The sequence below is a fragment of the Mycteria americana genome, chromosome 6, assembly GCF_035582795.1.
Source record: "Mycteria americana isolate JAX WOST 10 ecotype Jacksonville Zoo and Gardens chromosome 6, USCA_MyAme_1.0, whole genome shotgun sequence".
Classification (NCBI taxonomy): Eukaryota; Metazoa; Chordata; class Aves; order Ciconiiformes; family Ciconiidae; genus Mycteria; species Mycteria americana.
This window is the reverse complement of record NC_134370.1, coordinates 50,451,337-50,478,179: the sequence shown is the minus strand read 5'-3', so window position 1 is coordinate 50,478,179 and position 26,843 is coordinate 50,451,337. Positions and strand designations below refer to the sequence as shown.

Sequence of the window (26,843 nt, the reverse complement as noted above, 5' to 3'; positions counted from 1 at the left end):
AGTTCTGGCTGCACTAGCGTCTAAACCCTAGATGTTATCTACGTCTTATAGCCTGGAGAAACTAGTATTGCTTGACTTGGTCACCACTGTACGTGTGACCTCGTGTACTGCCACCATTGCACTGAAGATCAAGACAAAAATAAAGTTCCATCATCTGGCTAAGAATAAAGATCATCATTTGAAAGCAAGAAAAGAAGGAAAATATGAAAAGGAAAAAACCTTCCAAAGAAATCTAGCATCAGAGAGTAAGACCAGAGCAAGGTTAAGCCCGGCTGTGTGACAGAATGCCGACACAGGTCCTTCCACTCTTTCCAGTGTGGGCTGTGGTAACATTAACACTCTGCATCAGGGATCAGCTCATGGGGGTTTTTAATGCTCTGCCCTGGGAGAGGTTTGCTAGTACTTGTTTATTTCCTTAAAGGCCATCCTATGCCATCTTAGCAGTGGAAGGCAAGAACATGATGAGTTGCAGCGGAGAGCAACGTAACATGAGTTCTGGAGCGCTGCTGCTATGGTCCCATGTGTCTGTGGGCCACTCTGGTAAGTGCTGCTAAGGGTAACAGTTATCCTTACTTCAATTTCCACCTAACACCACTACTCTTGTGAAATGCATTAGAGCCTTGTTACAATGCTTTACTTTAATCCATTACAAGCCTCAATTGCCTCTGGAAGAGCCCCTCAGCCAGGGCTGCAGCCTGCTCCAGCTCGGGTGGCCGCTTGCTCCTGGCGGGACGGAAGGGGTTGGGCAGCCAGGGGAAAGGGCACGACCACCGCAGTCCCGGCTTGCGCCAGCGCGGGCTGCTGTGAAACCCCTCGGCGGCTGAGGTGAGGCACCATCGCCCGGGCCTCACTGGGCCCCTAGAAGCCCACGTGCTGCGGGGCCGAGCCCAGGGGCTGCGGACGGGCGCCCCGGCCCCACAGGCACCGGCCTCAGTTCGGGCGGGTGGCCACGGCCCGCGGGCACGGGAAGGCCCTGACAGCAGCCGCTGCCCGCGGCACCGTTAGGCCGCCACGGGCCGACTGAACGCGAGCCCCACCCCGCCGCGCCATCCGCAGCCACGTCACGTGGGGCCGCCCGTGCCCGGGGCGACGGCCAATAGGGTGGTGCCCGCGGCCGCGGCCACGCTCGCGCAGGAGCCGCAGGAGCCGCAGGCACCCCTGGCTCGCAGCGCTTCCCCCGAGGGCAGCTCCGCCCCCGCTGCCTTCGTCATCGGCCTCACAAGTATCGCGAGAGCAGGCGGCTTCCCTCGCTTGGCTACTTCCGCCCTCTCCGCAAAGCCTCGCGAGATCTCGTGTCCCTTTCTCCGCGGGGCCACGGCGGGTCTCGCGAGCAGCAGGAGGCCCGGCCCGGGCGGGGCGGGGCGGTCTAACTCTCGCGAGATTGCGCTCGCGGAGGCGGGGCGCTGGGCGCACTCTCGCGACAGCTGGGGCCGCCCCGCCCGGGCCAGCTCCCCCCGGCCCGCCGCTCCTCTCCCCGCGGAGCTAATATGGTCGCCAGCGATGGACCCTGTCAGGCCAGGTCAGTGGGAGCGGGCCTGCCGCCGCCCGCGGGGCTGCCTCCGGCCTCGGGGGCCGCCGCTACCCTAACTCGGCGGGACCCCCGCGGCCTGGGCCATCGCTTCGCCCCCTCCGCACCGGCCGGCGGCGGAGCGGGGCCGGCCCGGCCCGAGCGCGGCCCGCGGCGGTGTGAGGCGGTGTAAGGCGGTTCACGTCTACAGCGCCCCTGTCCCCTCCCTCCCCGCGCCGTTGCGCGACCGCCGGCGGCCCTTTGTGCGGGAGCGCTGTCCCGGGCCTGCGGCGGGCGGGAGGGGGCGCCCCCCTCCCCCCCCCCCCCCCCCGCTCTGGGGCACCCGCCGCCCCCCGCCCGGGCCCGTTACCGCCTTCAGCGGCGGCTGCCCCCGCCGCGGGAGGCGCTTTGTTCTCGGCGGCGGCGGGGCCGGCTTCGGGGCTCGCCCGCTCGCCGGCGGCTGCCCGGGCCGCCTGGCCGCGGCTGTAAGCCCGTCTCGGCGGGCCTCCCGTTATTCCTGACGACCATCTTTGTCCCTCTTTCGCTTCTATGTGCCGCAAACGCTGCGGCGAGCGGGGGATGTCGTGTCCGTAAAGGTGCCTGCTCGTTGGGCTGAGGCCTAAACGGTGCTCGGCTTAATTCGGGGGTCTTGTTAATTGTTCGGATATTCAAGTGACGCAGTTCTTGTTAGCTGTTGATGATGTAGCATTTGCTTTGCAATGAAAGTGTAACTGTAGTGTATTAAGATCAAAGCAAACAGCAAACAAAGGGTAAGTGTTCTGCTGCAGATCCAGCGTTTGGTATTTGTGTTTGCAGGAGCAGCTCTGTGATGTCAGAACTAACACCATTTTCACCACTGTTTGTAACCTAGGTTTTATTTCCTTAAATTTATATGAAGCTCTTTAGGCCTGAGGGAGTATGTCATTGGCACTGTCCCTTTAGTTTGCTAGCAATTGAATTAAAACATTCATTCTGTGAGCCACTACTTCTCTTCTCAAGAAGTTATTTATTCTCTCCACCTAATAGCTGTTATGAGGTTTATTTTTGTCTCTTGTTTGTCATTAGCCTAGCGCTTAATGCTTTATGTTTTCTACTATATTAAGACCTCTATCTTATCTGACTTGGTGAGGTGCATTTATCCTGTTTTGTAAATGGTGAACTGAGACAATAAAGGTCAAATGTGTTCAGATGTGTGACTGCTGATTACTTGCATGACCTGTATACACCTAATGTTACAGATACTTTTAAAATTCATCTTAGTCACATGTCTACATCATTAGGTGTCTCAATCCATTTAGAAACCTTTCCATATTATGATATACTTACAGTCCTAGAATAACATTATCTTTGGTAAAATCAGAAATAAAAAGCTGTTCTTATGAGTCCTCTATCAGTGCTGTAACTTTTTTGGTTTTTTTTTCTTGCCCCAGGAAGCCCTTACCAGCTCGTAATTGAAGTATTAGGAAACTATCCACAAAAGAAGTTCTACAATGTCTCAAAGCTTGGAGGCGCCAAGTATGGTAATGATACTTTTTAGTTGTTGGTAATTAGGATGGTACCAGTAGTAAACATGCACCACTTACTGCTGCAGAATGTTAGGAGATGCAGTCGTGAATACGTGAATTCTTAATAGATGTATTTGAAAGCTTATAATTTTCCAATCTGTTATTGCTTTATGAAGTTGGTAGGGGGTAGCTTTTTTTTTTCAGTAAAGGAGAAAGTAGCTTCATGTAGCTTTTTTTTTCAGTAAGGGAGAAAGTATAGGTGTTGCTGGAGTTTTCAGCAATACTCCAAATCAGAATAATTTCTTTGTTGGAAAAAATGAAGTGACAGAACTCCTACGTAGTACTTAAAAAATAAATATAGTTTTTACTATAACTTTGTACTGCTTCTTGGTGTTCCATTTTCACCTTACTAGCAACTTCAGATGGTGGGTAACTGTGTGTTTACTAGAACATAGCTTCTACTGCAATTGCTGCAGAAAGATGAGGTTTTGTGGTGTTCATACAATTGCTTAATGTATTGCATGTCATTAGTATGTAATATAACACTAAGTGATATGTGCCAAAAAGACTTTTATTGGGTCTCTGTGTGCCTTTTAAAAAATAAAAAGTATGTGCACATGTGATGAGGAGGGGAATACATGCAGATGGAGAGAGCTATAGGTCAGTGTCAGCTGGAATAGGCTTTACTCTTGCAGATAATCAAAACATACTTTCATTCTCTCCCTTTGTTTTCATGTTAAACTCCTAAAATACTTACCTGAGGTACATATTAAAGGTATTTGGGATTTTTTTTTTTTTTTAGTTTTGCAAAGTCTCAATTACTCTCCTATATTGACAGAATTTGTGATGTGTTTCTTAACTAAAAAATTACCAGTGGGTATTTCACTTTAAACCCATATTTGACAGCAGTAATTACTTCCCTGTTGTTTGAAGGGAAGAGAGAGAGGAGCTAGTGCACAATGGCTGCTGGAACTTTTGTGCAACAGCTGTGTGCCCTTGCAAATTTCTACTACTTGTAATAATGAAGTTAATCTTTCAGATAAGCACGTAAGAAGGAGGTAGAATTCTTCTGTTTGTGGCTTTGTCCAGAAAGAAACAGTGGTGTGGTAGTAACAAAAACAGTCAGTTCTACTGCAATTTTCTGAAAAGCCTTGTGACAGGAGTGGAAACATAAACAGAAGATACTACTTTCTGCTAAGATGTGCTGTAAAGCTTGGAGCAGCAGTGGAAATTCCTGAAGCTATTCAGAGAAGGAGTCTAAATAGACTAGACTAAGAGTGTCTTTGTCTTCCAATAGAAACTTCTGTGCAGAACTTGGAAGCCTCATATTAACTATGTATTAGCAAGATATTAAATACGATTTAGGCACAGTGTGGGACAGCACTGATACCAAATCCAGCATCTGGAATTGCTCATTGCATCTATTGCTAGAACATTAATTTTGGGTTTTGCCTGTTTGCCCTCTGCCTTGGGGCTTCTGACTATAATCTGACAATAAGTGCCTGTTTAAGTTATCAGATTACTAATGTAAATGTTAATTGATTTATTTGCCAATTTCCTAGGGAGAATCTGATTTTCTGATGTTTAAATTAGTATTCATTTATGGGGAAAACGGTAGATAGAAAGAGCTCAGAATGAGTTAGGGCAGAGGGGGCATCTGGAGTTCCAGTCCAGCCTCTTGTTTGAGCTTTGCAAATCTGCAAGGATGGAGATTCTACTGCCTTTCTTGATCCTGTGCTTAACCACACTCTCCGTGAACTTTTTTCCTTGTATCCTGTCACAATGTCCCTTCCTGTACCTTGTGACCTTTTTTTTTGTCCTTTCACTGTGCACTTCTGAGAAGTCAGGCCTCACCTTCTCTGCAGTTCCTGTTAGGTTGTGGATGACTACAGTTAACTCACTTAGCTTTCTCTTCTCAGGGTGAGCAAATCCCGGTCTCTGAGCTGCTCCTGTGTGTCAGGTGCAGCAGCCCCATAACTGTCTTAGAAGGCCCTTTGCTGGATGTGATCTCATTTCTTGAGATCTCCTGTATCCTGGGAAGGCCCCAAACTACACACAATATTGCTGATGTGAGCTTGCTAGTGCCTAATAGAGAGAAGTAGTAGCTTCTCCATAGCTGATGGCTGCTAAGCAGCCCACTGGACCAGTTAGATTTATCACCATAAGGACACATTGCGTATTACTTGTAATACAAGAAAAAGCAAAACAATTTTCTTCTGGTAACTTGGCTGTTAAATAAAGTGAGTGGTGGCAATACAGCTCATCAGATGTATTTTTTATGACGTCCTTATATTATTTTGAGTGACTGGTCTAATTGGACAACAATGGATAATATCTGAGAAAGACACACAATGAGAACAGAGTCAGCAAATCCTATATTAATAGTTTGTGGACAAAACTCGGGATTAGGTTGAGACCACCAAATCTAACTTTTTTGTAAAAGCCTGAACTTAATTGTTTCACCCTCTTCTTCCAACTAACTTTTTTATATTTCTCACTGTTCTTATAAAGTCATTTGCCTGCTTGAATGGTGCTGAAAATAATGGGATTTGGGGAGAAATGTGAATTAAACTTGGTTTTTTTGTTTGCAGTGAATAGTGACATCTGCTTCTTTTTTCTCCTCCCACTTTTTTCATCCTCATCTCCAGTTCCCTAATTTTTTTTTGTGCCAGAAAGCTGCTTCTAGTCAATACCTTAATCCAGATCAGTAACAAACTAACTAAAGTTGTATTTAGTGAAATTTCATTCTTTTTTATATATTATGAAATGTGTTTAATTTTAGGGCACATGGCAGAATAGTTTCTGCTCTTCATATCACTGTATTAAAAAAAAAAAAGAAAATATTCTGACATCGGATGCTTTTGGCTTGGTATCTCAAGTAATGAAATGGTGGAATTTACAGTTAAAAAAATATATTTGAATATTCTAGTTGTTGTTGCTTTTCACCCACTCGGATCAGTAATCCCAGCTCTAGATTCCTTGCATCTCTCTCCTGCCAGCATGGCATACCTTCTTAAATGTCACTGTCTTAACACAGCGCAGTTAAGCCATTGGTATCTCCCATTCAAATCCCATATGATAACTCATCTTCTGCAATGTATGCAACTCACTGTTCCATATCGTGTAATGAAGATCAAATCCAAAGGCAACTGGAAAAGCAGGCTTCTGTAGCTCTCATCCTACCAATCCCTAGCAAAGTGGAATTCTTTAGAAATGTGAGATTGTAATTAAAAAAAAAAAACTATGTAAGGTGAAGGTGTTGCACTAATTAAGTCAGTTATTTTGCTTTACCCTAGATACTCTGCCTTATTCCATACGAGTGTTGTTTGAATCCAGTATCCGTAACTGTGATGGCTTCTTAGTGAAAGAAACAGATGCTATGAACATCCTAGACTGGAAAACGAAACAGAATAATGTTGAAGTGCCCTTCTGTCCTGCCAGAGTTGTTCTTCAAGACTTTACGTAAGTGTGTGTGTGTACGCCAAAAACACTGAAATAATCTGTATAAACTCACTGAGTTGTATGTACAATTCTTTGGCTTGAAAATAAATAGCACCTAGCCTTTTGATACTGAGGTATCTCTTTTTCTCAATAGAAATGTGTGCACTGCTTCTGCTATCCAGTAGATTCCTCATGATCATTACATGTGATGCAAGGATAGGAGTTGTTCCATAGGGTACCCTGGTTTTAGTGCAGGTTGGCGAGGCGGAAGCTGTTGGCCTACAAGGAACACTTTACAGGATAAGAGCCAAAACACAAATGGAAGTGGTGACATTTTGGCTGTAGCCAGGTGGCTGACAGTTCATTGAAATATATAGAATTCTTGCTTGCGATAACTGAAGATTAACTATTGCTTACTCCACAAGTATATATAAATCAGCTGAATCCATGAATAATACATATATTTAAAAAGAAGTCTCTCAGGATATTAACTTTCTTTGTGATTTGAGTATGGCATAGCTAAAAGGGTAGTCCTTCAGCAATTTGCAAATATTAAATTTAAGCTGTTTTGCTGACTCATTAACTATACATTTATCAAGAAATGAGATAATTAAAAAAAGGAATTGTGATATTAATAGAAATGAGGTAACTTCTGCTTAGCAAGCAAAGTTGGGAAGATTTATACAGTACTGTGTTATATAAACATTTTCCTCCTCTCAGTTTGGTACTTCAGGTACACTTATCTATGTAATAGCAACAAGAATATTTCTGTAAAATGCTATGAGCTTCAGAAATGGCTGGCTCTGTAAGAAGTGTAATAATACATGCTACGGTGTTAAAATGTATACCATGAGCATTGTTTGCATAGCAAGGTTCTATCCTGAAGGTAATAAGTATCTAAAAATTAGTTTTTTAGTAAAGTACCATCACAGTTCAGAAGCACAGCAAGACAAAAGAGAAACGTAATTATCTTCTTTGAGATGTTCCTATGTTCTTGTTCAGTATGTTATCTTCAAACATGCTGTTGCTTGTTGTGAATGAGTACCAACTCCATTAACTTTTAAAAATGTTTCCAGTTCTTTAAAATTTAGAGAATAGAATAGGAGGGGTTTATTATCTGAAATAGAACTTAGGTAGATCTAAACTTAAATAAAGTTAAAATTAAAAAGAAGCTTGTGTATTTTAGTGAGTTGATGTCCCATGTTGTTATACTATTTTGTTTTTTCCATCTGTTAGTGGAATTCCAGCAATGGTGGATTTTGCTGCCATGAGGGAAGCTGTGAGAAATGCTGGAGGAGATCCTGTGAAAGTCAATCCTGCCTGCCCAACTGATCTCACTGTTGACCATTCTCTGCAGATTGATTTCAGCAAATGGTAATGTACCTCACTTTTTTTTGATGAACCATACATTTTTGTCTGATACTGAAGTATGGATTCACTCTGGACTTGGTACTATCCCATCAAGTCATTTGTCATGTGTGCATCCCTGAAACTAGACCTGATGGTATCTGAAAGAGGGCTGGATAAAAATGGATAAAATAACACTCTTGTGTTATTTTAGGAGAGAGGAGAGAGAGAAGGAGAGAGAGAATGGTTGTGAGGGGTTATGGATGAAGCTGACTGACAACCCAAATTCTGGGCAAGAGATTGCTGAAATAACTGGGTCTGTCATGGTTTCCAGAAAATAATGTCTTAAGAGAATGAGGCAGGAGGAGTTTGTGATTTTGCTTTACCCTGTTTTTACTGTTAATGTTAAACTTTTTTTTAAATGTGACTGCCTTGTCACAGCTCCAGATAAAGAGTTTGCAATCCTACTGGACATATTGAAAGACTGTCATTTCAGCCCATAGCTTATGTTTTTTTTTATGGGCCTGGATTTTACAACAGATTAAAAAAGGGTGCATGTATTTCCAGAGAGAGGAGTGTACTTATAGGAGTGTACTTATAGGAGTCTGGAAAAGTATTGGGACTGGAAAACTGACAGCCTGGTTTTTCTGTTTTGACAGGCAGTAGTGTGATGAAAACAGCCTGGGGCTGCCTTTTGCTAGAAACATAATAATGCAAAAGAGGAAAAACTCACATTTTATTCAGTGTTTGCTGAAGTAAACACTAAGTAAATAATGCAGCTCCCCTCCACCTTCTTCCCTGCTCCTTCATTATGGAGCCTTTCAGACTTATGCAGAATGTGTAAATTGCTCAAGCTCTTTGGGAATTTTAAAAGTTCATGGGGAAAAGGCCTGTGGTCAAATGGACATGGGTGTACGAGTCACTTCTGTAGACCTTCCAAATACATACAGGATTTCAGTTTGGTTAGTATTAGAGTGAAGAGCAAGAAGCTGCAAATCATTTGTTGTGTTGCATATGTGGTGTTTCACTTCTGTGGTCTATCCATTCTTGTGTCTGGAGGGACAGCTGATTCGATTGCAATTAGGCTACCCTAAAATTATCAGAAAGACCAAGTGTTGGCAAGAGGTCTCAACATGCTGGTTTGTAATGATAAATCCGGCTTCTGTAGTTTCACTGTTGAAGAGCTTACAGGATCTCTGCAGCTGCTGGCCTATGATAAGAAACTCTTCCCTACAGGATGGTTTGTGCTGCTTTTGTGTAGCCTCCATCTCCTGCTGATCAGAGGCTCAAGTTGGGATTTAGACAAGGTATCCTCTGAGCCCCTGCAATATCCTGCAATTTGATAACTAAGTAGCTTTCTGTGTTACTGAAGCAGAAGAAAGCAGTGGCTTTAATTATGAATCCATGATTTGGTAAATAGTGAAAGGTAAAAAGTTACTCATTTTTCACAATAAGCTTTTTTTGCTCTCATGCAAAGACTGAATATTGTACAAATAGAGGGTAGTGTGCTATATGGACTTTATTTTAAAAAAGAAAATTACTTTTCTGTCTGTCTTCTGGCTGACTTGAATAGTGTATAAAATTTATCTGAGCCTTTGAATTTGTATAAAAAGCCTAATTAAATAATTGAGTTATGTTTCTTTCCTTGAGAAAGCTTTGTCTAATTATTCCTCTGTGGATTTCACAGAACATGTCCCGCACTGTCTTAAAAAAAGAAACATGTTCAGCAAGTCCACCACTTGGATGAGGCTCTGCCCACACCTTTGAAGTTTAAAACCCTGAGTTTAGCCTTTGTAACATTGTTTATAAATTTCTGGTCTGTTGTGAGCAAATTGAAGGAGTTGTTTATCTGGTGTTAATCTTTCAGACAATCCAGTTCTGTTCACTTACTTATTACCAAACTACATTACTTAACTAAGCTTATCCAGCGGTAGTTTACTTTGCAACACGGTTGTAGTAAAATAACTATTTTTTTTAGATAATATTTTTAGTCTGTTGAAGGGATTGCAAAAAAACAAACAAAAAAGAGCAAAATTCCTAATGTCTAAATTATTCTTCTATTTAATGTTACAGTGCAATACAGAATGCTCCAAATCCTGGAGGTGGTGATTCACAGAGGTCTATGGCAAAGCTTTCTCCACTTAAAGCACAGCCTCGGAAGCTACCTTGCAGGGGTCAAACTGGCTGCAAGGGGCCATGTAGCGCCGGAGATTCGAGTCGCAACTCAGGACAATTTGCTGCACAGATTGAGAACGCACCTATCCTCTGTCCTTTCCATCTTCAGCCGGTGCCTGAGTATGAAAGCTTCCTTTTTTAATTATTTGTACCCTTCTGTGTTGTTAAGCACTGCCTGTGACAGTTCAGAGATGTGATTTTTTTTTTTTTTCTAAACATCCTTCTGTATTCTTCTTCACATGTGCCATGGACAGGTTTCAGCATCTAGAAGAAGGTTTGATGTAGCAGATTTGAATTGTTTTTTTGACAATAAATTTTTTTTTTATAAGAAGGGCTTTACTAAACACAGTGCAGATGGCCAACTGTGTGACTCATGGCTGTGATTTTTAAATTAAATTGAAACTTCCCCGTTTCTGTACAAGGACAACAAAGCATAGGAGTAATCCCCTGTATGTTACAAAGTAAACCTCAATGAATAAATCAATGAAACATTGATTTATTTCTAAAAGTAAATTTTAGTTTTTGTGTGAGAACTTTTCAAAAGTCTCTGGCTCTTAAAGAAGAACTAGGAACTAGCCTATACATCGTCCCCCAGCTTCTACGGAATCTCACAGTCCATCTCTCACCGAGTTGAAATTCAATGTATATCCTGCCTGTATGTAATGGCCATGGGGAACCTCATCTATCTGCCTTGTCCAGATTTTCAGTATTATTAACAGATCACTGCATACCATTCCCTCTATGATAATTACATGTAATCATCTTCCTCTTTCAGCTGCCACCTCTTTTGTCTGATAGGCTGTTCAGATCCCTATCTTCCTGTGATGGACAGGTGTAGAATTTAAAAGCTGATCAAATCTGTATCCCACAGTTATATGATGCTGATTGCCTTGGTAATTTTATAGGTATGCAAATATTCCTGCTCAGTACAGGTGTAGGAATGCAGAATTAGTGATGTTTTCAGCAATATTGATATTTCTGGCAGCAAAACAGCAGTGGTATTTATTAAGCTGCAGTGTGAATGATGACTATCCCTCGGGGCTTTGCAAAGCAGTATAGCTGCTAACCTTCTGACACTGCAGAGAAGAAAGGGAAGGGTCATGATGTAAAATACCCCTCTAGAAAACTGAGGACTTCCTTCTTGGTACAAAGCGTGTTCCCTTCCTTGTCCACCTTCTCAAAGCAGAGGTTATTCCTCTTAAATTGTGGATTATTCCTTTATAATGAATATCAGTATCTCAATAAATAACACTTAAGAAAAGATGGTTCATTTTATGAGACTGTACTGATGAGTACTTGTGAAGAAAAAATTGTGGCTTGGAGGCAAAAAGTACATAAATGGAGGATAGTTAAAATTGACCTGATGTTCTACTCAGCTGGTAAAGGGCTAGTACTGAACATGGAGAGTGTGTTTTACATGAACTAGTGAACATCTTGGTTCTTTACTGTAATTGAATTTTGAGGTGTGCAACCTGTAAGACTGCTGATTAGGGGGGGAAAAAAGCTTTTATGTATTGTAGTACAGGCTGGGAATAGATCTCTTAAAATGAGTATTTTTGAGATCAAATGCTTTAGGCAAACTATACCTAGAATAAACATGTTCTCAAGCACAGCACAGATAAAATCAGTTATTTTTCACTGTTATTTTTCACTGTTATTTTGAAATCAGTTATTTTTCACTATTTTTTCACTGTTATTTTGAAAGCAGTTATTTTTCACAGAAAGTTTGCTGCAAGGAAGGGATTATCTTTGTTCTAACAAACCACTTCAAATTTTGCTGCAGGCTTAAATGAGTCTTTCATCAAACAAGCAAAAATGACAACTTGTTCTTCTGTAGTTTGAAATAAATTATGACAGTGCTTGCAAACTTGATATCTTCCTAGGCCTGAGACAGTATTGAAAAATCAAGAGATGGAGTTTGGCAGAAATAGAGAGCGGCTTCAATTTTTTAAGGTATGTCTGTGTACCTGTGGGCTTTGTATTGTGTTGTGTTTTGGTTGTTTTAAAAGCTTGCTCCCTTTGTCTACCAGTGTTCAGGTTTAGATGATAAATTAAATGTAATCATTTAGCAATGTCAGACTCTCAAATCTGAATTTAATATGGGAACAGAAAATTGGCTAATAACATGGTTTATGACTTGAAATCTAAAAACTGTTAGGCAGCAGAGCTTCTAAATCTAGGTGTTGCTTAAAGGGAGATAATTTTTTGTAATTCTAACTTGAAAATTTTTATACCGTTTCATTTGGTTCTTGTCGGTGTGAAGGCAGCGGACAAAGTAGATATTTATGAAACATTAGTCTTTTAATGCTTCTTAATGAGCTCAGTGCCTTAGGTCACAATGAGTTTCTGGGTAAAAGGTTCATTTATCCATACTTCTGTTACAAATCTTACTGAAGTTGGAAGTGTTGAAGAGAAGCCGGTATTGAGATGTTGCTACTCTGAAACCTGGGAGCAATGCCAGTAAACTTGTTTTTAATGGAAGTCTTTTGTGACCAACATTGGCTTCTTTGTTGCTAGCCGGGGATCTGCAACATTTGGGATTTGATCTTCATCCACTAATTTAAGATGGTTTAAGAATCTGATGCGAAGATCTAAAAAATCTTTTTGTATAGGTAGACTAGTAGGTTTCTTTCTGAAACTTGCAAATTAGCTTTTACATTATTAAAGAGGGAAACTGCCAAGCTGAATCTTGTTACAAGTTTCCACATCAGCTTTTTTAATTCTAGCATCCTGAGTTTGCATGTAGCAAAACACTTCTAAATTGTATCTTCAGTCTCATCCGGGAGCATAAAATCTGGACTAAATTCTCCTATAAATACAAGTGCTTAGGTTCTGTTGTCTAAATACTAGTCTTACCTGTGCTTGAAATCCGTTGTGTGAACTGGAAGGTAAGAGACTGACCCAGCTCTGCCTTTGAAAGGTAGGTATGAATTATTGATTCAGCCTTCAGCAGGAATTGAATGAATGGTTTTGTTAATGATTAAGAATGTATAGAATCCAAGGGGATCACAAAGCTCTCTTTGACAAATGAGCAAAAGCCACTTGTGTAAATAGCAAGTACTGTTTTATTGCATATTAGTTCTGTCATTTTAGTTACGTTCTAAGAATCTAATATACCTTTGAAAAAATGCAACTCTCTTTTCTCATTTTGGAAAAATTACAGTGGAGTTCAAAAGTTTTCAAGAATATTTCCATAATTCCACCTGAGACTGGAATGGCACACCAAGTTAACTTGGAGTATTTGTCAAGAGTTGTTTTTGAAGTTAAAGATTTCCTATATCCAGATAGCGTGGTTGGCACAGATTCTCATACAACCATGGTAAATGGCTTGGGTATCTTGGGCTGGGGTAAGTATGCTAAGAATAACTTGATAGCACTTTGAAAGGCATACTAAAGCATTACTGAGAAATACTTTCTTCCCACTGGATATTTCTGTCTCAAGCATAACAAACTCTGTCTTGAATTATTCTTCAGAATGTTTTTGGTCTAAAAGTAATCTCAACTAATATTTATTTCGATCGAGAAACTGCTTTTTGTAATTTAAAGATAAAATAGCCAAAACCCAATTGATATTCAAGTAAGTGCTGTTTGTACATGCAGTATAAAATTGTATAAAGGTTTCTTTTTCTCTTGGAAAGTTAATTTTAGATACAAAATATTTTCTGGTTGACTGTGAAGTCTAACTTTAGCAGAAGTCTTGCTTGATTTTATTTTTCACGTACAAACATTTAACAGAGAATGTCTACATTTCTTGCTGTAGCCTTTAGGCTTAATAGGAAGGGTTTTATTAGATTTTAGGACCTCAAAATATTTAGTGTCAGTTACTTAAACTGATGAAAAGCAACCTGATATTCTTCTTCCAGGTGTTGGGGGGATTGAAACAGAAGCAGTGATGCTGGGGATGCCGGTTACTCTCACTTTGCCTGAGGTGGTTGGGTGTGAACTGACAGGCACAGCCAGCGCACTTGCCACATCCATAGATATTGTTCTAAGCATTACAAAGGTAAGTAAGTTTTCAAACGAAGCAAAGTTTGTTGCAAGGTCTACCAGTGGTGTTTGAGAACTGAGTTAAGTGCTGTATTTTTAGTATACCTTTAATCATGGCGGTGCAGAAAGATACAGATAATCTCTAGCCATTTTTATTTAATAGTCCTCCAAAGTAGCGGGTGTTTTTCTTTTCCCTCTGTAGTGGTTTATTTACAGGCCCTCTTTCACTAAAAAATAATTTTTTAAAAAAAGTATGTGTGTAGGGTTGGAGGCAGGGGAGAGAAGCCCTGTTTTCCATTTTTCTACTGCTGACAGCACGTAGGCTGCTTCTCTAGCTCAAACTTTTTCTGGATACACTTTTTGTTCTAAAATACTCCTGCAAGACACGGGGCCTATCTATGGTTGTAAGCTAGTATAACTCAAGAATATATTTTCTGAAGACAGGGTTTTGCCAGGGTGGCACAAACTGTTGCTGTTGTAGTAGGTGAAGAGCTAGTGTCAAAGTGCTGAAGAGCTGCGATTGCTTTGAAAATGCATTCTTCTTTCTGGCATGATGCTTTAAGAAGCGTGTATCTGTTCTTGACCAGGAAATCTGAAGAACTCAATTGCAGGTGGAGGTGTGTTTTCTTATGCCAACTTCCAGTGTAGATTTTTAGAACCCAGTATGTTAATGGGGCTTGGGTTTTTTTGCAGACACGAGCCTTAAGGTTTCAGCTTTTTGTTTTAAACGTTCATGACTTGCTAATTGAATTGTTGCAACAAACATTGCTTGCATTGTACCTCTTCACATAACAAATATTGTTGTGCATTTTTTTTTAAACAGCATCTTAGGCAGGCTGACGTAGCTGGAAAATTTGTGGAGTTTTTTGGGAGTGGAGTTTCCCAACTGTCTGTAGCAGACCGAACCACAATAGCTAATATGTGTCCTGAATATGGTGCTATTCTGAGCTTTTTCCCTGTTGATAATGTGACATTGAAGCACTTAAAGCATACAGGTAAAGATGAAATTAAAATAGTGATTCATTGTAATAGTATGTTAGATATGTGGCAATATGTTTTTTGCTTAAAACTCCATAGTTCTTAAACAGTGATTTTTCTGCAGAGTGCTGACATGGATTTAATTTATAAAATTCTGCTGTACAGTAACAGGCTGTGTCATGGGATGTACTTGGCTACAACTTTTATCCTGTAGAATCTCGTGCATCTGAGTAATACCTACCACAAAAATTGTACCACACGTTTACTGTTGGCTAGTTTTGTGGGATGCTTAGTATGTGGCATTTGGGTCTGAGTTATTGACCGGCTTTATTGGCATGGATGTTTTCTTGTGGCCTGTTTTGTCTCCATGTATCCCATGTATTTAAGTGAGGCTGTAGTCTTTTGTATGCACAACACTGGCATGTGGATAGTTGACTTATCCTTGAGGTTTGTGTCCAGTCTGGTTCACTTGTATAATACCTCATTTACTAATATTATGTTATTTTTTCAACATCTGGAGTCCTTGTTTTTGAAAGCATAGGTAAGCCTTTAAAAGAAAAGTATTAAGAGAATTCTCGCTTATATTTTGAAAAGCGTATGGAATGTAAGTCTTCCCAATATGAAATGAATCCGTTAACCATCTGTAGATTCCCTACAAAATCAAATTCTAAAATGATTACTAGAGACAAGTGAAATCGCAAAACAAATCACAACACGTTTCTGTTTTTTCGCAACAATTTTTTTCCTTTGAAGAGCATTATTTTGGTGACATTTCAAGCTGATAGAAGGATGTCAATTCCTTATCAAGCTACTGCAAATAGAGAAAGCCACAGCGTAACAGATACCAAAAAAAGCTCATTCACATTAGTAAGCCTTTCTGACACTGAAATCTGACACTTTTAAATAGGAGTTAAACATTTTTAATTTAATAACAAACACGTTTTGTCTGGTCGGTGCAGAGCAAATGAAACATTTTCTAACAGTAGCCAGTAATACTGGCTATTATCAACTAAGCACATGATCTGTATTAAACAAGTAAATCTTAATAGAGAAAAACTTTATGAACTTCAGGGACAAATCTGTAAATTTAATTAGTTATAACTGCTAGAGTTGGAACAGCTTATTTTGTTTCTTGACATAAGAAGGAAAGTTAAGCTAATTTTAAAAAAGTATTTTAATTCGTGTATCATTCTCGAGTTGGCTCCTGGAGGTTGGTGTATGGAAGTGGTGTGCCTTGAAAAAAAGTACTTTGGATGTTCAAGGATAAATTTAATATGCTTGAAACAGTCTTAATTTCTGAGAATTGTGTGCTTTGTTTTATTTATTTTTTTAATGTGACTTTTCTCATGTTTGAAATAACTTTCCTAAGGTTTTGACAAGGCCAAGCTTGAGGTCATGGAAGCATATCTTAAAGCTGTGAAGTTATTTAGAAATTATGAGAGTTCTTCTAGAGAACCTGAGTATTCCCAGGTATGCTTGAAGTTACTTGTTTCTGTATGTTTGATTCTCATAATAAATAACTACTGCTGATTTAACAATTTTGTCTCCTGCTGTAGTTTGCATTGCTTTAATAAAAGTTGCATTTATTAACTCACAATTTTGAGAAGCAGAGTATGTTTGCAAAATATGGAGGGGGTGGGGGAAAGAAGGGAAGTACAATAAGGTTCATGTCAACTAACAGATACTGAATTCCTGTCACTCCTGAGCGATCAGGTAAGTCTTATGGATGGTAGGAAAGTTAGGGATAATGTTAAAACACTTTGAATAAGATTAATAGCCTATTACACTGGGCAGTCTTGAAAATGGCAGCCCAGAGTTTTAATGTCTCAGAACATTCAGATTTTAAACAAGAGATCCTGGATGTCTCAACAGTATATTCAATGTAATGTTGGGCTGGGATTGATAATGCATACTTTTTCTCTGTTTCTTTTTTTTAGGTAGTGCAAATTAGTCTAAGTTCTATAATTCCATATGTCAGTGGCCCCAAGAGGTCCCAAGATAGAGTGGCTGTTAATAACATGAAAAGTGACTTCCAAGCCTGCTTAAATGAAAAGGTTTGTACAACTGATGTGCTCTTCAAAAGGTACTTCCTATAATCTATGTGAATAAATGTGATGTTACTCATTCCTTGCATACCTTCTGAGCCCTCTTTATTACTATATAAACAACTTATCCAATGATATTCTTTTCTTGCTTGACAAGTGTCCCGAGGATAGTAGCTCATAAATCATAGGTGTGTTTGTCAGGAACACGAACTTCCAAAAATCCTTACTTTTCACAGTTTAGATTGCTAGGGAGGAAAAACTTTAAGTAATAAACAGCATGAGCTTGGGAAACATTTTCTCATTTTCAGAGTTTTGTAAACAGCTGTATTTTACTTAATTTCCAAAACAGAATTACTGTAAGAAAAGAAAACTCATCATATCTTAAAGGAGATGCAGAAAGACTTCCAAGATTTGTAGCTAATCAGTGTTCTGGGTTCTTAACTTACAAGTGATTTTTTGCTTGCAGCTTAACTTGACTTCACAGAGGAAATGTTTTTACTCTGCAGGTGATATTTTTCATTAGGAATATGCATATGCATCTAAGAATGCAGCTAATACAGGAATGCATCTTCATTTTTAGTGCTTGTCATTAAAGTTGAAGACTGGCCAGCAGTATTAGAAATACTTACACTTAGACACTTGTAAAAATTCTTTCTGTTGGTTTTAGCATTTCTGGCTTGTAATGAGGTGTATAATACAGAATGATCAGTTGTGCTAGAGAGAGAAACCATAACTGATCATGGATTACAGAATGGTTGATGTTGAAAGGGACGTATGGAGGATGACTGAGCGCTGAAGAGCTGGAGGGTGTGAAATGTTAAAGGACCTAGTCTGCTTTTAGTTATAATCCTCTTCCAATTAAAATCTTGGGTATGTTTCTAATTCAGAAACAAGTATTGTATAAAACTAGACATGTACTCGTAAGGGATTGTTCTTTCATGTACAGCAGGAAATGAGCATGGGATCAACCATGCTTTTTGACTGGCATTTGTTCACAATTGCTGCAAAGTTAAAGCAATTATGAAGAAGGATGAGACCACTGTGGATACAGATAGAGGCATGAACCGAGGGCTGCTTTTAAAGTCTGTTTAAGGGTTCCTAATGGGACAGCCGAGTATTAATTTAAAATGAGAGTTCACTTTGTCTTGCTGTAATGTTGTACTTTCTGTACTATAATAACTGCTAATGTGTATTTTTGTCATCTAGTCTGGTGTTAAAGGGTTTCAGATTGCAGTTGAGAAACAGAATGACATTGTACCTGTTCAGTATGAAGGAAACGAATACAAGCTATCTCATGGCTGCATTGTCATTGCTGCAGTAATCAGCTGTACAAATAATTGTAATCCATCTGTCATGCTTGCTGCAGGTATGTTGTGACTAGTGACAACTAACTTGATCTTAATGGTGCTCCCATGTTTACACAGCCTTTAACCTTCATTTTTGTAGGTTCTTTGTAATGACTTAAACGTTTGAAACTGTAAACTTCTAGCCTTAAACTTGTTGTATGTTCTGGAGGTTATATAATGAAAGTTACTTTTCAATAATACAATCTCAAAATTTGTGTCATAAAGCAGTGTTAATGATGGTAATTACAAAATATTTACATTTGGTAGTATTTCAACAGGTAACCAGTTTTAGGGCTCTTTTCAGATGAATGCACATAGCGACACAACTGATGCAGGAGGTGGGCTTTAGCTTTGACTCCATCCTGGATGACTGTAGCTTGAACTACAGTCAGCTGCAGAGTCTGGAAAGAAAATCCATATTGCTGAACAATTGTTCTGGGCTTTAGCCACTAGTTAAGGAATATGTGCTCTACCTTTGCAAGCTGCATACAATTTTCCCAGAATGCTTAATCCTTTCTCAGACTTTGCTTTCTTCTTTTGAGGTCCTCTGTGGCCAAGGCAAGCTTCCCTTTGAGGCTGTGTGGCCTGTATCAGAACAATAATAAATGAATTTTCACTGTCAGCTAGAACATGGGAAAGAGATTTTTTTTTTTTTCCCTGTAGAAAAGAAAATGGGCATCTATGTTATAGGAATGGGAAGGAAAACCTGAATGGTATTGTTATGAGTTAAGAAACTTTATTCAGGAGAGTAGTTGCTTTAGTAATTTAATAAACTGAAGGTCTATTCATCCTCTGGTTTTTTTATGCTTAATTTAACTAAGGGAGCATCATATAGATGTTCTTTTAAGAGATATGCAAAACATAAACTGTCTCTTTTTTTTTTTTTTTTTCCGGTAGGACTCTTGGCCAAAAAAGCTGTTGAAGCTGGCCTAGTGGTTAAGCCCTACATAAGAACAAGTTTATCACCGGGCAGTGGAATGGTTACACATTACCTCAGTTCAAGTGGAGTATTACCATACCTCAGTAAGCTTGGGTAAGTTGTGACTCCTACTTCATTTGTCATTTTGGGAACATAGTACACAGGAGTCTTATACAGGTTGATAAATATCATTGCTGTTCATTTTGGGTTGGCTAGTTCTTAACTTACTAGATTGTCATTTTAACTACTTGCTGACTTAAGTTGTGTTTTACTCCATTTTATTCCCACCTTACAATTTACTATATGTAGATCTCTACCTCATCTGAGCTCTGTTTTTTCAGTAGTGATCTACTTAATTGTAAGTGTCTTACAACACAGGATGCACTTGTTTATATATTCTAAAAGTGGAAGCTGGATGTAAATTTGTCAGGACGGTCTGTATTAGTCTTGTCTTAACGTTGCTGCTGTCATGGGTTGTTTAGGATGTTTTTGGTTGCTAAACAATTAGAATATGTTTCTAGCATATAACAATGCAATAACAATTAGATTATGTTCATAGTTCTGTAACAGTGCCCAGCTGTGCTCTGTGAGGAACGTTACTGCGTTTGCTTTGCCATCATTTATGGAACTAACAACATGTTGAGATATTCTATTTGACTTATCTTGATTGATTACAAAAATGTTACCTTGTATCTTCCTGCTTGCATCAGTGAGATGTAGTATCTGCTGTTCACTTCCTAAAAAGTCTAATTGTCAAAGGAAAAAAAAATCTTCTTAGTGGTTGCTAATAAAAGAAAAAGCTGTTTTGCTAACAAATTGCTTGGGATCGTTTAATGTGCCACTTCCTTGTTTTTTTCCAATGTAGGTTTGAGGTTGTCGGTTATGGATGTTCAACCTGTGTTGGAAACACTGCCCCCTTGCCAGAAGCCATCAGGAATGCAATAAAACAGGTAAAGCTCTAAGGCTTGTTTAATACAAAATATAGTTCTCACCCAGTTAAACGATCAAGAAATACAGTAATCCGTGCAAAATATACTTTATTGTTGGTTTGGATTTTGCATGATGTTTTTGCACGTCTGCATGTCAGAGGGAGACTGTGGTAATTCATTGCTATGTAAATAAACATAATAAATAGTATTTGTAGCATGCAGATATAAATTACAAGATAAATACATAGGATCTAATCCTATGGAGGATGCAATGTGTAGATTTTGTATCATAAATGAAGAGGAAGGTTTTAAAGAGCTGTGTGCTTGAGTGATTTTTAATCAGCAGTGTCTGAACAGCTGCAGCATTTTTCTCCTGTGAAGCAGAAGAAAAACACAAGAAATAAAAGGCAGGAGAGGAGTTCACTGAAGTGACTGGAGAACACATCAGAGGGTTGAGAGTGTAAAGGAGAAGGAGGAAGGGTAGTGGGAGAGAACAAAATGCCTTTAAATTCAAGTGTTAGAATAAGTATTTGCAGTGGAATGCTAAAAGCACATCTGACTTCTTCAACAGCTTGTGCTATTTTTTGTTGACTTACCACAAAGTTCTAGGAAAATATATATGGGTCTGCATTTCAGGGTGATATAATTGCCTGTGGAGTGTTGTCTGGAACGAAGAACTTTGAAGGACGTCTCTGTGACTGTGTCCGTGCCAACTACCTTGCTTCTCCACCGCTAGTAGTTGCTTATGCTATTGCAGGCACTGTTAGAATAGACTTTGAAACTGAGCCTTTGGGTAAGTATTTCCTTACATCTTATATTTCTGCATCTAATGCATACGTAGAAGAGGTTTCTTCACATGCATTTCAGCATACAAAACCAGTATATTTGAAGAGAAAGCACAGTCATATTTGGTGTTGCTCGTAGCTAAAGCAAAGCATCCACTTCACTGATGAAATTCTTTGCATATCTGGTACCATCTCTGAAGACCTGAATATATGCATATTTATATTCTAATATAAAAGTCTAATATTTTATTCTTCAAAACTACTATTCTGTTTAAAATCTTACTCAGGCACTGGCTTTAATGGCAAAAGTATTTACTTACGAGATATTTGGCCCACCCGAAGAGAACTCCACACAGTGGAGGAAGAGTGTGTGATATCATCCATGTTTAAGGAATTGAAAGAAAAAATGGAGGTAAGAATGGTCTTTTGCTCAACATAACTTAAAGATTGCATTTCATTGTAGGTTTATAATATCTTCCAATTGAATATGATTGGTTTGTCAGTTATTTCCATTACTGTAAAGGAGGACTTAACTGAGATGGATACTTGTATTAAATAGTGATTCTTAAGTAATATCCAATAAGGTAACTTGTAGTATATAATAGAAATTAAAAAGGAAATCACCAGTAAGTCTTCGGTTTCAAAATGTAAACAGATCATAAACCAATTTCTCTGTTCTTTTTGGTTACCTTTCTTTTTTTGTAGAAAGGAAACAAACGATGGAATTTACTGGAGGCACCTGAGTCAACTTTATTTCCCTGGGATTTAAAATCTACTTACATCAGATGTCCTTCCTTTTTTGATAAACTTGTAAGTACATTGGATCTATCCATCAGATTATATGCATTACATTTAAGTAAAGGAATAGCTATTCCAGTAAAGCTTCGATGTTTAAGTAACAAATTTGATCACTAATATTTCTCAGTCTTTTAAGTACTTTTTGTATCTGTGGAATGAGTGGAGCCTGTACATCAATGTGCCTTCATATATTGCAGATATGTTTTAGGTCTCTAAGGATCTTGGAACAAAAACGTGTTTCTTATTTTTGTTGTTGGTGTGTGTCCCATCCCCCCCCCCCCCCCCCCTTCCCTTTTAGGCCAAAGAACCAGTTTCACCGCAGCCGATTGAAAATGCCCATGTCTTGCTCTATTTGGGAGATTCTGTAACTACAGATCACATATCCCCTGCTGGAAGCATTGCAAGGAGTAGTGCTGCTGCTAAGTATCTGACCAACAAAGGGTAAGGACTTCTCATATTAATCAGGTCTATATCAGAGGACTGCTTCACATGCCAAATAACTGATCAGCATTGTTGCTTTCTTTTATAAATGCCTGTCTGCCTAAAGTGGAGATTATACATGAATAAGCAAAATAGTAAGTTACTGGCGTTTATAAGTAAGCACCTGTCTTGCAATCCCAGTAATCGCCTTTCTTGCAGTCTCTGTCCAAGGTTACAACAAAGATCTGAGACACACTCTTAAAGAACTCATTGTTATAGCTGTCGTTAAGGTAACATCTGCTGCTAAATGCATGCCAAAGCAAAAATAATTTACTAATTTACAAAGCAAGTGACTGATCTTCTCTTAATGTGAGGTTAGTCACTGTTACTGTTATTGGCCTCAAGAACAGTCAGATAGATGCACAGAACAGATCAGAAGCTCTAGAAACATATATGGTTTAAAAAAATGAAGCCCAGTTTTATAAATGAATGTGATTGGTACTCTAATGTACCTCTGCATCAGTGAGCATCCTGCAGCAGTAGTGGGTGCCTTTCACCTCCACTGAAATTCTGAAAAGACACAGAACACAATGCGGTGCTGAGCTATTCAGTGTCACACCTGAATATTTTGGAAATCATGTTGTTGCGTTATATGGCAAAGGTGTATTATTATTACAGTATCAGTGAAGCATGGCAAAATTATAGCCTGTGGTGTGGACTCTTCTTTCTAATTCTTGCATTCAGTCTGAGAGAAAGAAATAATGGGCCTTTAATCCCAGGATGGTTGTTTGATTTATGAGTGAAGCTCTCATTTTGGTACAAGGCTTGTTAATAAATATGCTGGTAGAGGTAAGAGGATTACTAAACAGGCTTATTTCCTAGAACAGTCTCCCCATAATTCTTCTGTAAGTACCATACTGCTCATAGCACTTCATTATCAAGTCACAGAAAATGAATTTAAAATTGCAGCTTTCCTCATGAATAATCTAGAAATGACTTACATATTTTGTTCATGATTTATTACAATTACATTTTTTGGATGAATAGTTCTTTACCTCTTGCACTGAAAACTTAGAGATGCTGCAATAATTATTATAAAAATAATAATATTGTTTTAAACCAGATTAATCTTTAAAATAACTGATTTTCTTTTAAATATTCTTTTTATTCTAGACTCACACCTCGTGAATTCAACTCTTACGGAGCTCGAAGGGGTAATGATGCTGTGATGACAAGAGGTACCTTTGCAAATATCAAGCTTCTGAATAAGTTCATAGGAAAACCAGCTCCTAAAACAATTCACTTCCCATCAGGACAAACGGTAAAAATATATTTGTTTGCATAGATACTCTGAAATTGTGATGCAGATTTAGAACTCACTCAAACTATTTCACTTTGTTATTCCACAGCTAGATGTGTTTGAAGCAGCAGAGTTGTACCAGAAGGAAGGCATCCCTGTAATTATTCTAGCAGGAAAGAAGTATGGACTGGGTAGCTCAAGAGACTGGGCTGCAAAAGGGCCTTTTTTACTGGTACTGCTGGTTTGTTTTTGTTTTTTCTGGAAATACCTAAAAACACATTGTTTAGTTTTGGGCATGAATGGGTTTAGAAACTGTCCTCAATCTTGACTATAATAGCACATTTTGTTTTTAAAGACTTCTCAATTTCTTTGCTAGAATCTTCATAGAAGAGAATCACTAAGTCAGGATAAATCTGAATTTCCTAATTACATAACTTAGCATCTTAGATTCCAGACTTTGAGATAAATTTATCTAGTGCTGACCTCTGTTTGGTCTCTGTGGGGCATTAAGTATTTAGCTATTGGAGACTAATGTCCACTAATATTCAGAATATATTCTGAGTCAGCCATTTGTTCATGGAAGCAACTACGTTCGGTCTGGGATTTTCTGCCTGCTAACTACAGCATGGTCGCTCTCTGTTATTAAAACTCCATTTCATGCTGTATGGGCCTACTCTGGCTTATTTGCTTTCATCTAGCTGTAAAGCTAAAAGATATTACCTACTTATGGGACTCATACAAAGCAGTCTCTTTACTCTTCAGTTTGAATTGCAAGATTTTGAACATGATATGTATCTGAAGCTTGCTTTTGCATGTCACTGACTACTGTACTGAAATACAAAATCATTTGTGTTTTTTGCAGGGTGTTAAAGCTGTCCTAGCTGAAGGCTATGAGAAGGTTCATAAAAGTCAGTTGATTGGAATTGGCATAGCTCCACTTCAGTTTCTTCCTGGGGAAAACCCAAGTACTTTGGGTCTCACTGGCAGAGAGCAATTTTCTATATTGTTCCCTCCAGAGCTGTCTCCTGGAATGACTTTGGATATTAAGGTATCTTTGCAATATTTTTTTAATTTCTGTTGACTGTACTGGTGATTGAAAGCACAGAAAGAAAAGTTAATCCTGATGATTGAAAGCAGGAAAAAACAAAACTTAAATCTCTTTGAAAGTAAGCTTATAGTCTTGCCTGAAGTTTGTCATGGCTATTGAAGTTTCCCAAAGTACATATATACATGCTCTTTCTACGCAACTTCTTATGCAACCTGAAATGCTTGATTGTTCTCTTGGGCATTGCTTCCCCCCTCATGGGCACTGTATTAGGGTAGAATTGAGTCTCGTCTCTCAACCAGGCCCATTTAAAGACAAAGGTGTGACTATTTGAGAGAGGCTTCAGCTTTCCATTCTGTGTAAGGGAACTGTATGCCCATAGTAACATACTTTGTGCCATCTGAGGGGAATGGCTTTTTCTTTGTTATCAATAGGTATGTAGCATGCTCCCAGCTGGATCTAAACTGCAGTAAAATAAGCCTTCATTCTGTTCCCAGCAGTCTCGGATCTGCAGTGGCAGATAAGCGGGTTGAATTGGCTTGTGTTCAACAAAGCTGGGGGTTAGAATGTTAACTGAGAATAAGCAAGGGGAAGTGAAAGCAAAACTCTTAATTGGTCTCTCTTTTTTGCTTTTGTTTTGAAGACAAGCACTGGAAAAGTATTCAGCGTGATTGCCTTGTTTGAAAACGATATGGAGATAACTTTGTACAAATATGGTGGAAGTCTAAACTTTGTGGCTCGAAGATTCTTATAGTAGCTACTGACTATATGGGTACCTTGCATAACTGGTAATTCTGAAAATGCCTTGTGTGAACCCAGGAATCTGTACTGTGGAACTGCAAACAGTCCTAGTGTGCTCAAAGTTACTTCGTCCATGGATGTAAAAGATTGTGAATCATTGTAACTGCAACAAGATCCTTCCTGATTTTAAATAATATTCTAATGGTGCTATTAAACATTGCTAAAATCAACATGTGCATTGTGGCAGAGAGCTGTAAGTATGGAGGGGATGTTTTATCAGACCATTTTGTAAATAAACTATGCGAAATCCGAAACTGATTGTGCTGAAGATTATTATGTAAGATTTTCTGCAGTTGTTTCCACTCAGTTTTTGCACCTGTGAATCTGTGTACTGCTGTTTGTTGGTTTAAGGGTAGCAGATGGTATGGAATGTTAAAGGCCAAACAGAATTTTTTTCTTTTGCATCCAGAACTTAAACCAGATACTTGGTTTTGGATGTCTTGCTTTTTAGTTATGGGCTGAACAAAAAGTAGTCCACATGAGGCCCATGGTATCCTCTATCATAGATCATTACTTTTTCTTACCTTTATTATGGGATTATATTTCATTTGGATCCAGATTTAGAACTGCTCACGCTATGAAATATTGTATGCTTAGAAGTATGGGAAACATCTCTGCATTTAAAAAAATGCTCGCAATTATTTTGTTCATGCAGGGTAAGTGTAGCACCCCAGCTTTTTGGCAAGCTGCAGTGTCCTTCAATTGAAGTTTGTTGTATCTACTTCAAGGGATGCAGTTTGTCATTTATTACATCAAGTTTTTACTGTCCTGTCTGCGATATCATTAGACAAAGTACCTCCCCTTAGTATTTTAACCTTTAAAAATCTTCTAAAATGTTTATTAGGACTGTTTAAATTCCTCTGCTTTAAATACGACCTATGCCTAATAAGCTGTACTTACTTGTCGAATGTTAAACAGCCGAGGTAGCCATTCTGCCTTTTCATGCTTTCTAATATGCTGTTAGTTTACAGCTCTTCCAAACAAGCATCAGATTCCCCTGCTGAAGATCCCAGAATACTGAACAAATCGGCTCTTACACCATTGCAACTTCTATAAATTTAATTGTCAGCGCATTGACTGTAAAAATCCTGTTCTGTATTTAATATTAACAGGAGATGTGCAGTTTCTGCAAAAGTGCTTGTTTTACCACTTAACTAAGCATTGATAGCTTCTGATCTGTGCAAGTGAGTCTTCAGCGTCAAGATGCTATTTTTGTGCTCCTGTACCTTGAAAAGCTTCATAATACCGCTTACGGTTTATGTAGAAAGTAGTTTCTTTTGGAGAACAAAACTGCAATAACTTGCCTATAAACTGTCAAGATTTTGCTTTAAGATTTTTTGCTCTTGATAAACATTGTCTTAAATATCAAAACTTTCAAGAGGACTATATTAGCTTTACTACATGTGCTTTCAATTTATAACCAGACACTAAGCTAGTTGGCTTGCAAACTAACAGATACACCATTCAAATCTTTAAATAGTATGCTTCTGACATTCCTTTAAAAAACAAACAAAA

The 26,843-nt window shown here is 39.0% G+C and overlaps 1 protein-coding gene across 2 annotated transcripts; it reads left to right on the top strand.

Annotated features, from left to right (window-relative positions):
• Window positions 1–1,362: 1,362 nt before the first annotated feature.
• Window positions 1,363–26,843, top strand: IREB2 (iron responsive element binding protein 2). 2 transcript variants are annotated; one of them, XM_075505739.1, is made up of 22 exons: window positions 1,363–1,519; window positions 2,938–3,027; window positions 6,309–6,474; window positions 7,690–7,827; window positions 9,874–10,095; window positions 11,859–11,928; window positions 13,139–13,322; window positions 13,839–13,978; window positions 14,786–14,957; window positions 16,310–16,410; window positions 16,878–16,994; window positions 18,192–18,351; window positions 19,229–19,364; window positions 20,116–20,200; window positions 20,816–20,972; window positions 21,252–21,376; window positions 21,670–21,774; window positions 22,061–22,203; window positions 23,356–23,503; window positions 23,592–23,714; window positions 24,345–24,530; window positions 25,171–26,843. In XM_075505739.1, the coding sequence occupies exons 1-22, from the start codon at window positions 1,501–1,503 to the stop codon at window positions 25,279–25,281; spliced, it is 2,898 nt and encodes a 965-aa protein (XP_075361854.1). In that variant the 5' UTR covers window positions 1,363–1,500; the 3' UTR covers window positions 25,282–26,843. The 2 variants fall into 2 exon arrangements, with proteins under 2 accessions (XP_075361854.1, XP_075361856.1); XM_075505741.1 differs by having other exon boundaries at window positions 1,365–1,519; window positions 6,290–6,474.